This window comes from Hippopotamus amphibius, chromosome 9, assembly GCF_030028045.1.
Source record: "Hippopotamus amphibius kiboko isolate mHipAmp2 chromosome 9, mHipAmp2.hap2, whole genome shotgun sequence".
In the NCBI taxonomy this organism is placed as follows: domain Eukaryota; kingdom Metazoa; phylum Chordata; class Mammalia; order Artiodactyla; family Hippopotamidae; genus Hippopotamus; species Hippopotamus amphibius.
In genome coordinates this window covers 74,277,052-74,289,646 of record NC_080194.1, presented here as the reverse complement: position 1 = coordinate 74,289,646, position 12,595 = coordinate 74,277,052, and the positions used below count along the sequence as shown (strand labels likewise).

Genomic DNA, 12,595 nt, shown 5'->3' with positions numbered 1-12,595 from the left:
GTGTGAATATGCACATATACTTACCTCAGATCTCCACTATGCTTAGTGAAGGAAGCAAATGGTCAGAGACAAAGCGAGAGGAGACAGGAACAGACACATGAAAACCATTTAGTAGTTATCCAAGGTACATAGGGGGATACTTAATTTTAGAAAATCAGCCTCTAGCAGAAATAGTAAAACTAAGAGCACATGCCCATGGGCCATAGTTTCCTCATACTAGCTCTACAGCTCTGTTCACTGGTCCTGGAGAAAGAGGAAAGTTAGAGGCACAAGAGAAATAACATAAAGCACAGCCTCTGTCAAAAGTGACTTGCTGTTTATTTGTTTAATAAGCATCGACTGAGCACTAGCACTCTGTCAGACACTTTGAGATCAGAGACGGATACATGACCCTTATTCTGGGTTCTGCAAAGGGAAGGATCAGTGAAAGAAGGACTGAATGTGCTGAGTGTGTAATACCAGCCTTTGGTACCTGAAATGAAATACTGGTTTTATGGTACCTGTCCCTGGAGTTGATGTTAGCAGGCTCTACAGGGGTCTTGGAGATATCCTGATTCCACAGTCGGTCATTCTTAGTCTTAGTTCTTAGTCCATCTTCAGGGGGCAAGGGAGCAGGAAAGGAGGAGGCTACCTTTAAACACCATCCAGAAAGTGTGGTTGATGCTGTTGGGATCATACATCCACATTTCCTCATTTAGAGTTTAAAAGGAAAACAACAACAACAACAAAGAAAACCTTGTTTAGTGGATTGTGTTTGGGAAGCATTGCCTAGTATCTTCCAAAATTTCTTTTAATTCTGTTTTTCCACCTTTGCAGCTAAGATATCAACATGGACTAGGGACTCCAGACTTGAGGCAAACCCTCCCTAACCTGAAAAACTTCATGGAGCACGGACTAATGGTCAGGTGGTGAGTACCTTTATCTCTCATACCCAGAAACTGTAATGTGGATAAAATCCTGAGAAACTTGCCTAACTTGCACGTCGCTCCACACCTGCCTTCCGGGTTTTCTTCTGTAGTAAGATACCTGAAGAAAAAGAAAGGCAGCCATCATACTTGTGCAGGTCTAAGCTCCAGTCTGGCTAAGAGGGTGACGCACCCACAGGAGAGGGGCACGTTCAGAGGGGTTGGCCATGGGAACGTTGGCCGGGCAGGGAATCCTTGAGTGCATGACTGAGGCAGAGACTGGAGGACAGTCATGTGATTCATAAGAGGGAGACATGGAGCCCCCAGGACTTTTCCAAAGAACAAGCAATCGACAGAGGAAGCATCAGGATGAGTGGTTGCAAGAGTGAAGGGAAGAAAGCACACAAGGAGTAGGTCAGGCTGTCAGGACCTAGCCTGCGATCAGGAGACACACACATACTGGAGTGTTTCATCTCTGAATTTGATGTCAGTGTTTGTTGTACCGTAAGGGCAACCTGCTGCCTAAAAGTGCTTTATCAGGATGGATGTGACCTTCTTCAAAAGACAAGGGGGAAGGGAAAGTCTGATGGAAAGACAACATTAGATGATTCGCTCGACTTAAATGGCAAGCTGTTCACTCTAGTTATTTAGTAATTCGAATCCTTGGGTGATGGGCAATAACTTACAAAATCATGTGCATTCAGATCAGGCCTTTAGAATTAGACAACTGGGAACAGCATGGTTTCTTCTAAGGAGCACTGTCTTCTGATCCCAGATCCTCTTCTGATTTGCTATGTGATGGTTTTTTTTTTTTTTTTTCTAAGTTTAGAGATTCCTTTATTCAAGCCAAATTGTACAACCTTTGTCACAGTGTAACAACCTATTTTAAAAACCTCAAATAAGTTATCCATGTAAACTTGTCACTTCAGTTGTCTGATTCGCTGTGTGAATTGAAACTCCTACCTCTCTGAAATGTCATTTCCTTATCTGTAATCCCTGCCCCGCTCATCTCACTGGTTTGTGGTAAGGATGAAATGAGATGGTAGGTGGAAAAATAATTTGTGGAGGAGAGTACAAGAATAGTTTCATTTCCTTTTGTGCCATCAAGACAGGCCTTGAGGATAATAAGAAAGTGACATCTACGATTTACCTTTACTTTGACTTTTTTTATTTTTGTCTCGTGATCTTCAAAATGCTAATTCTGGATGTCTGACTTTACATAGGACTCCTGTTAAGCAAATACACAACTGTTTAAAGAATTCTACTCATTATATCAAAATTAGTATAAAAAATGTGTTGATATGTACCTGTATGCCCTGAGGAATGAGGGCTAGGAACTGAGTTTTAATGTAAAACAATAATAGCAATAATAATACTAATTTTTTTAATAAATTTATTTATTTATTTCATTTGTTTATTGGCTGCATTGGGTCTTCGTTGCTGCACACGGGCTTTCTCTAGTTGCTGCGAGTGGGGGCTACTCTTCATTGTGGTGCGCAGGCTCCCCACTGTAGTGGCTTCTCCTGTTGTGGAGCACGGGCCCTAGGCACATGGGCTTCAATAGTTGCGGCACATGGGCTCAATAGTTGTGGCTCACGGGCTCTAGAGCACAGGCTTAATAGTTGTGGCACACGGGCTTAGTTGCTCCGTGGCATGTGGAATCTTCCCAGAGCAGGGCTCGAACCCGTGTCCCCTGCATTGACAGGCGGATTCCCAACCACTGCGCCACCTAGGAAGTCCTAATAATAATTTTAAAACTGAGCTAGCTGTCATGTATTTAACATTGTCAGTGTAAAGTTCTAATCAAAAAAAAGAGGCAACTCACAGCACCACCTGCTTAATCAACTAAAATGAATCTTGCTCAGTACAGACAGCAAATCATCCCAGTATCATTTATTGAAGACTATCCTTTGTCCACTGTTGATAAAGCCATCTCTTTCGTATATCAGATTCACTTACACACAGTTCTATTTCCAGCCTCCCTATTCTGCTTCATTGTTTTATTGTCTATCTATAGGCTAGTACCACATTTTTAATTAATATAAGGTGTAATTTCTACAAGTCTTACTGAGGTTTGAGCATCTCTCTTCCCCCTGACATTTGGAACCACTTGAGAGAGGAGATACAAGAGACAGACTAATAGAAATCAAAATGTCAGTTTTATTACTGATAAAGCCACTTGGAAAATGCAGCTTTAGATCTATAATAAAAGGGCTTGCAAAGACATCACTCAAAATTAAACTTACTCTTGAAATCACGATGTGAACTGGAGAACCCCAGGCTTTCCCCACAGAGGCAGGCCCTTAACTATACCATAGAGAGCCATCAGGTGACTCCTTAAGGACCCCAGATGGGGCTAAGCCAAGAATACCCAGGTTTTATTTTTCCCTCTAAATTCACCAATCAGAAAAAGCCCTCCTCCTCTAAGAGCAAGTGACTAGGAGGATGGAGAAAGGCCAGGAGTGTTACCCTTAAATCATGTCCCTCCACAGCAAGGGACAGGAAGATTTCCCCAGCTTTCTTGATATCTGGTCGGGTGAGGCTCCTGCATATGGTCCTTCTTCAAACTCTTTTGGCTTTTTTTGATTTATGAACTGTATTTGAGTGATTTGACAGTTTTATGATATTGAGTCTTCCTAACCATGAACATGGTATCTCTTTATATGCTTTCTCTCTGTTTTTTAAACATACCTCAGTGAAGTTTTAAATTTTTCTTCATAAAGATCTTATACATTTTTTTATTAGATACTTAGTTCTAGCTAGGTTACCATTTTGGTTGCTGTTATAAATTTTTTATCAGAACATTCAACTTTTTTGTGGCTAGTATACAGGAATACTACTGATTTTTGTATTTTGAGAATGCATCCGGTAACCTTGCTAACGATAATGACAATAGTTTATCTTAGATTCTCTCGGATTTTTCTGTGTATACAATCATATCTTTTTAGTGAATGATGGTGGTGTTTCTATTTTTACAACTTTTATTACTTTTTCTTGTCGTTTATTTTATTATGGAAGAGGAGCAGCAATAGTGAATATCCATGTCTTATTCCTGACTTTAAAGAGAATGCTTCTTTTCACCATTAAGTATTATATTTATTGCAGGTTTGGATAGATATTATTTATTAGCAAAAGGAAGTTTCTTTCTATTCCCAGCTCACTAAGAGTTGTTTTTTTTCAAATCATGAATGTGTATATTTTGGATTTTATAAAATGCTTATTGTGTTTATTGAGATAATACTATATTCTTCTTTACTGTGTCAATAACTAGTAATACATTTTCTGATGTTAAACCATCTTTGCCTCCTGGGATATAATCAGCTTGGTTGTGATATATTATTTTTTCTTATATTATTGGATTTGGTTTGCTGATTATTTTATTTTTTAAAAAATTTACTTTATTGAAGTATAGTTGATTTACAATGTTGTGTTAGTTTCTGCTTTACACCAAAGTGATTCAGTTATACATATATACATTATTTTTCATATTCTTTTTCATTATGGTTTATCACAGGATATTGAGTAGAGTTCCCTGTGCTGTACAGGAGGACCTTGTTGTTTATCCATTCTATGTATAATACTTTGCATGTGCTAATCCCAAACTCCCAGTCCATCCCTCTTTCACCCCCTCATTCCCCTTGGCAACCACAAGTTTGTTCTCTACATCCGTGAGTCTGTTTATTTCACAGATAAGTTAATTTGTGTTATATTTCAGATTCCACATATAAGTAATATCATATGGCATTTGTGTTTCTCTTTCTGACTTACTTCACTTAGTATGATAATCTCTAGGTCCATCCATGTTGCTGCAAGTGGCATTATCTCATTCTTTTTTATGGCTGTGTAGTATTCCATTACAGATATATAGATCGCATCTTTTTTTTTTTTTAATTTTATTGGCGTATAGTTGATTTGCAATGCTGTGTTAGTTTCAGGTGTACAGCATAGTGATTCAGTTATACATATACATATATTAATTCTTTTTCAGATTCTTTTCCCATATAGATTATTACAGAATATTGAGTAGAGTTCTCTGTGCTATACAATAGGTCCTTGTTGGTTATCTATTTTATATATAGTAGTGTGTGTATGTTAATCCCAAGCTCCTAATTTATCTCTCCCCCCTCATGTTTCCCCTTTAGTAATCATAAGTTGGTTTTTAAGTCTGTTTATGTTTTGTAAATAAGTTCATTTATATCATTTTTTAAATTAGATTCCACCATTTGCTGATATTTTTAGAATATCTACCTCTGTAAATGAGATGAGGCTAGCCTATAATCTTTCTTTCTCATATAATAATCTGTGTCTGATTTTGGTAACAAGGTTGTAACAGCCTCATAAAATAGAGGCCCTTTCCCATCTTTTCTATTATTCTTTTCTATTCTCTGGAACAGTTTGTGTAAGATAGGAAAAACCTAGTATTTTTCATTTGTTGAGGGGGAAAGTATAGATTTTTAGCTGATTTAATTTTTATGATGATTATGGGTCTATTTATGTTCTGTTTTTCCAGTTCTATCAGTATACTAATACTCATCGTATCTAGGTAGGTGTCTAGAACTCCATGTTGCCAAACCCAGGGGCCACTTTTCCATCCTTATCCTAGTCTGTCTTTAGTGGCATTTGGCCTTGCTGGCCATTCCTGCCTTCTTGAAACACTCTCCTCTCTTGGCTTCTACAATACTACCCTCCCCTGATTTTCCTCCTTTCAGCTGCTCTTTTTCTGCCTGTTTTTCCTATTTGTCTTCCTTTTCTTGATCATTAAATATGGAGATCTCCACAGTACTCTCCTTTTCTCTCTCTTTCTTCTCATGTGATCTCATCCACTGCCCCCGTTTTGAAAACCGTCTATATGCTATGACCCCCCCAAGTTATATTTTCAGTGTAAACCTCTCCTGCAAACTCTGTAGTCAAAGACCTGCTTGGACACCTTCCCTTGGAGTATCACAGGTACCTCAGCCTTAACATCTCCAGGTTTCTTTGGCTCAGCAAACGACACCCTGTCTACCCAGTTGCTCAAACCAGAGAAACATCCTTGACTTCCTTCTTTTCTTTACTCCTACCTGATCCAGTCTAGTTCATCAGCAAACCATGTCATCTCTACCCACCAAGTGTACTTCCCACCATCTCTGCTGCCACCACCTTGGTCCAGGCCACCATCTGCTCTTACCCAGACACTGTACCAGTCCAGTTTGTCTCCCTGATTTCACTCTTGTTCCACCTCTGTTCATTCTCCACAGTAGCCAGAGTGATCTTTTAAAATTTTAGCTATATCTTAATCAATCCCTAGTTTCAGTGGCTAGAGTAAAATCCAAGCTCTTTTCTGTGGTCTCCCCACCCCCTGCTTCTCCCCCTACTCTCATGTATAGTCCTTATACTGGCCTCCTCTTAGCATGAAAAAGCTCTTTCCTGACTCGTCACACTCACTGTCCTTCTGTCTAGAATGTGCCCTCCCTCTTCCTTCTCTCTGACCACCATCCACACCCATCCCCTCTTATAGAGGGAACAGTTTTAGAAAAGGCACAGAAGCTTTACTGGCAAATAATAAACTACTTGGCTAGAGTGCAAATTCATTTTAGGAAGAGAGAATCTGGGTTTTGTGGTACTTAGAGCTTACACAATTTGGGAACCCTTTCAAGAAAACAATACAAAACTGAAAATACAAAATTAAGGGGGGGAAGAGGTAAATATTTTGAGTGAGAAATAAAATCACAACAAATTACTGGAACTTTGGACATTAGATCCCTTTCTGCTGTGATCTCTGTAGACAGTTTATCCCAAATGCTTCCTCACTGTGACCTGACTGTCCTCTGCCTCCTAAAACACGATCATTTCCAGCAACTCTCATTTCTGAGGTTCAGATAAATGACTCTCCAAGCATGATTGACCCATAAGCCCGTGACAATAAGACTGGAGTCTAGGTCTCCTGGCACTGATGTAGTGAACCCATTAAGCCCCAAACACACATCTTTGCAGTGCCGCTCTGTGCCACTGTGCCAAGCACATTAACAATGAATGAATAGTAGGTACCACTTTATGGTGCTGTAATGAAAGACGAGCTACTGAGATAGATGCAAAGTACCACAAAATGCATGCTATATTACGATCCAAGTAAAGACCACTGCAGGAAGCCAGGTTGGAGGTTACAAATCTAAACAAAGCTGGAACAAACACTTTTTAGCCTCAGAGGAAATCTGAGAATTTCCTAGAGCAGCCACGGACTGAGGAATTACCTCCCAAGCCTATGCTCCTTAGGGCAAAGAGTAAAAAAGCTCACGCTCCTAAGGGAGCCTCTTACATCTTTTGTAAAAGAAAACACTTTCATTTTCTGTGTGGTTGTTACCATTCACAGATTGGTCCCTGTGGAAGCAGATTGCTGTGTGTTCTTTTGGTGCTGAGGATTTCAAACTGGCTGAGGATCAGTGCAGTCACTGAATTCCTCCTTATGGTAAGCTTCAAAGTTATGTGACAGCTTGTTTTGTTTTGTTTTTTAAAGAAAAGACAGTGTGATTAAACTTCCTTTAATGAAGTGATTTTTTTTCTTTCACATTACAGAATTCTTACCTAATATCAAAGCATCTACCTGATTAATCCTAAAACTATCCCTTTTCCACATGAACACAGTTCCCTGGGGCACAGTTCTCAGTGCTTTATGCTAGTCCTTTCCAAAAAAAGTCTCCGTTTTCTCATCCCTGGATCACTAACTGGATTGTAACTGCCAAGCAACACAATTTTGAAAAGCAGAATTTCTGCTCAGAGGTTGTACTCTTGAATGTTTTGGTTAAAAGCCACTAGCATGCCACTTAAACATCCCTTTTTCTTTTCTTTTACTACCAACTACAAAGTGGTCCAAGATTCCAGTTGACATGTGCATGCACAGCTGACACTGGTGCTGAATTACAGTCAGGGAAGAATGCACACGCAAGCCGCTGCTTGATGGCTGCCAGTGAGATGATAAGTTTAGAACTGAGAGGAAGAGATTATGGGCTGTGCGATGGGACCCCTGCATACAGGTCCTGGGACAGCGCCTCAATTATGTCCCTCCACTGTTTCTCACCCCGGCTCAACGGACCCCCAGACATGCCCCACTCACTTCTGACCTCAGTTCTTTCCTCAGACAAGTTCCCACCAGCTAGAATCGCCTGCTTTTGCCTCTGCCCTCTCCAAACGCTCTCACTTCAAGATCCAGCTAACGTCCTACCTTATTCATTCATTCACTCAACAGGCACAGAGGTAGCATGTCCTCCCTCCCCTCAGTAGCTTACGTTCATTTCTCCACCAGGTCTTACCCACCAGGCTTTTAAACAGCAATGAGCAGGCAATGAAATAGGAACAAAGAGTATGTAATAGACAGCAGAAAGTGTGAAGTATTGAAGAAAGGTGGAGAAGTTATTTGGAACATTCTGAGGATGTCATTTACTTCCTGGTGTGAGGAGTACGGGTGAGAACTGGACAAGCCTTCACTAAGGAGATGGCATTTAGTGCACCTGGAACACAGGAGGGGTGTGGGTGTGTGAAGATTGGGGTGTAGGCCAGAGTAGGAAGCAGTTGCTTGGTTGCAAAGAGCATATAAAGACTATGGGTTTGAATACCACCTTTCCCACTCACTATCTCTGAGACTTCAGGCAAGTTTAAGCTCTCAGCTTAAATTCTTCTCTAAAATGGAGATAATAGTGCCTACCTGATAAAGTTGATATAAAGATTCAGTACGTAAATACTTAGCATCCGTCCTGGCACATGGTAGTACTCACTAAATGGGAAGCATTATTGTAAATATATGATGGATAAGGGAATTGTAGTCATTATCTCTGTTTTAAAAATTAAATCTGTTCTTTATTATAGGTATTTTGTTTTTCCTTTAAAATCTACAGTCATCTCCTTAGGCATAAAACATGGTTCTTGGTCACATTTTTAATAATGGCTCATGCTGCCTTGTACAGTAGTGGTACAAAATATTCCCCATCTCCCTTCCACGTTTCCCCAAGTCCTTTATATGACCCTTCTGAAGCCTTAGAGATAAGTACCCTACAAATCTATTTGCCTACCTACTTTTTTTTGGTACCTACCTTTTTAGGTAACTCTCACCTGTAGTTAGAAGTTATGTAGAATAAAAGTTTCTTATTTGTAGAATTTTCCATGTTTTTATTTAAGCTTATAACAACCCCGTGAAGGAGGAAGGACAAGGATGATGATCACTGTCTTACAGAAGAGAAAATTGAGACTTGGAAATATGAAGTGACTTGCCAAGATCACGTGATACTAAGTGATGGAACTGGGACCAGAAGCCCAGGTTATCCTGACTCCTAGTTGCATGTTCTTTACCAGGCTGCCTCTTATTAATTAGTGGTCATTCTTTTCCTTCTCTGCCCTTCCCCAGCCCTCCTGTCTCTCTGCCACTGAATTTCTAACACCTATTACCTTCCCCAGGGAAGCCCATCAAAGTCAAATCCAGAGTACTAGAAAAATACACTGCAAAATCAGGACAGGCAGGTCTGGTGAAGACATTCTTTGTTGCTTATTTTATCCCATTTACCTCAGAGAGGTAGGAAACTCCTAAGAGTCATAAAACTTTGTGAAGAATTTAAGAACTTTAAGACCAGAAGAAACAAAAAATGATTATATGTTTCAATTCCATTGGTTAAGAAACAGGAAAGCTGAGGGAAGCACAGGAATTAGCTTAAAACATGTGTTTGCCCATAGTGTTTGCCTTCCTTGAGTTTCATGTTTTGTTTTGTTTTTCAGAATAAGACATGATAAAAGCAGGATTTCAAAATCATCTGTCCTGCTTTATACATGGAATTTTTATTCGCAGTTAAATTTTTACTGACTATAAAGCTTCACAGTACAGTGGAAGGAGCACTGAATTTGGGAATCAGAAAATGTAGGCTCCAACTTCAGCTCTATCATTTAATTTTCATAAATTGTTTTGAGTACCAGCCGTATTTCCCAAGCATAATTGTGTGGAACAAATGAGATAATGTCTGTCCAAGTGGTTTATAAACTAAAAAGGACTATACAAAATATTGTTAAGTATTATTCACGCATTTAACAATTCATTACGGGTATCCTCTGCATATAGCATTTTTCAAGAGACGAAAGAAAATTCAAAAGTGTAAGATTTGCTCTGCCTTTGCTTAGTTGACAGTTGTTTAGTTTATAATCTGAATGAGTAGATAAGACAAATTAAATATTTTGAAGAACAAGACTTGCAAAAATATTCTCATGCGTTGTTCAGTCTCGCTGTCATGTGGGACTTAGAGCCGGAGCCCCAGCTTCGGTGAACAGTCAGATACAATGATGGTGCTCAGCCTTGCACTGATTTACTTGATGTTTTAGGACCAGGTGTGCCATTTTTATAGAGACTGCATCAATTTCTGTGACCTTAAGTGAGGACAGAACACTGAGGAGAAGTATCCCTGGCTATTCCGCAGTTTGCTAGAATACTTCTCCTGATTCCTTGCAGTGTTTACTGATGTGACTTTGGGAGAAGCAGCTGGTGGCTTTCTGTAAGGTTATATCACTTCAGTGGTAAAAATCTCTAGTGTTTCTGCTGACCTGTTTCTGATCTAGTTCTCTATTCCTTTTTATAGAGAGAATCATGCTCAACAGTTTTTTTGAATGAACAAATGAATAAGAAAGAAACTAGCTAACAACTTTGATATATTTTAAGAATATGGGCTTTTACAGTAAATTGAAAATAATGGAGCTCTAGAGCAAGTGAGCCAATCTTTCTTTAAAACCAGAGGGTAGCAAAATAATAGTTCAGCTTTTAAGCTAAACCACTCACCTGTGAAAATGAGACCATATCCAGCATTAACATTTTTTTAAAGCCTCACTTTTTAAAAGCAGATCTATCTTCTTTCCTTCCCTCCATCATTTGCTCACGCTGAATTCAGAACTAGTCTCTAGCAGTTGACTCTTGAGGGACTTAAAAACCATGCTGTCTAGCTGACGTTGGTTTTTAAATTTAGATCAAATGACATTGTCTTTGAAGTCTCAAGAGTACTACTTAAGGTAGCTGTATCAGATGGGCTTGCCTGTCAAAGTACTCCTTGCAGGCTGGCATCCTTAATATGGAAAGTGAAGCCTGGTCAAAAATAAATGAAAAAGAAAGTTTTATTGGAGTTATTTACTCTAAGACTGCGATTTTAGATGGAACCTTGACAAGTCATCTCATTGCCTCTAGACAGGAACACACAAGGCATATGGGTATCTGTAGTATTTTAAAAGACCTTGGGGGACCAGACTTCTTCCATAACTCATTCCAGAGTTTAAACACCCTCGCTTCAGGAAATTCTTCCCTATATTTAACTTACAGGCCCCCTTCTGCGGTTAACACCCATTTCCGCTTTTTTCTGTCTCCAGTCAGGATGGAGAACAGCTGGCAAGCATCCTTTGTGTGCTAACCCTCCATCAGTGAGAAAGTCATTTGGGTATCCCTGGGCTGCTTTTCTCAAACTCCAGCAACCAAGTCTTTGAACCAAATTGAGATTTTTTTTCTGTTTTTATTTGTGCCTTGTTTCTCTCTCATCATTCCTTTTGATTACCAATGAATAAAATTTGGAAAATGTAAAAATATACAGACGAGGGGAAGACAATAGCCCTGTAATCCAGGAATCAAAACCAGTGTTGTTAGTCAGTTTTCTATGTGTTTCTTATACAGTTGAGATCATATCATCTATACCTGCACTGAAATATAGTCTGAGAAACATATGTAGAAACTTACATTCTTCTGGCAGCCACATTGAAAAAAGGTAAAAAGGAATAGGCAGATTAACTTTAATAATAGTTTTTATTTAATCCCAATAAAATATTAACTTATCGACATGTAATCAACATTTTAACTATTAATAAAATATTTTACATTCCATATTTTATACTAAACTGTCTAAATCCAGTATATATTTTACGTTTATAGCACATCTCAAATTCAGCTGACCACCTTGTGGGTACTCAGTAACATGTGACTAGTAGCTATAGTGTGTTGAAGCACAGTCCTTGTAGCTGTATATGCTGCTTTTTTGTCTGTCATATCTTAAGCCTTTTATCAATGCCATTATGAAATTTTTAGCATCGTTTTAGTGGCTGCATAATATTTCATCATTTAGACTTACTATAATTGTATCTTTAGAAAGTTTTGCTCTTTATAAGTGACCCTGTAGTATTCTTTTTTTACCTCTTTTTGTCTTTTACATTTACTGAATGTTTTTCAACACACTACCAAAAGAAAAAAAACGTAAATTATTCCTTTTGGGTACAATTAATTAAATCCACTTATTCACAAAACAAATATATTCACTTAGTATCTCTGTGTATTCTGTACTACGTTAGATTGGGAAGTAGAAGAGTGGATTTCAAGAAATAGAACACCAGGTCCCTCCCATACATTGTTTACAAGACTTGGCTCCACAGCTGGACTGCACGTACACTCCATTTTACTCTGACTTAAATATCCTTCCCTTCATTTCTTACTCCCCTCCACCCCTATGTATACACAAACAGCCTGGTTGACTCCCCCTTATCCTTCAAAGTGCCAATCAAAGATAGCCACCTCTGCTGAGTCCTCTAGGTGACTGCTGGCTCCCTCCTCTGTTATACAAAATGTATATTGTGTACAAAACACCATGGTGTTCTGGTTATTGGCTAACTCGCTGTCTTCTCTATTAGAGTGGAAACTCATATTGATAGAAACC

At 39.0% G+C, this 12,595-nt stretch overlaps 1 protein-coding gene across 1 annotated transcript in view; it reads left to right on the top strand.

Annotated features, from left to right (window-relative positions):
- UVRAG (UV radiation resistance associated) overlaps nucleotides 1-12,595 on the top strand; it is a 320,954-nt gene that overhangs the window by 294,118 nt on the left and 14,241 nt on the right. The window contains exon 14 of the mRNA XM_057750060.1: nucleotides 817-908. Coding sequence (XP_057606043.1) covers nucleotides 817-908 — 92 coding nt within the window. The remainder of the gene's footprint in view (nucleotides 1-816; nucleotides 909-12,595) is intronic.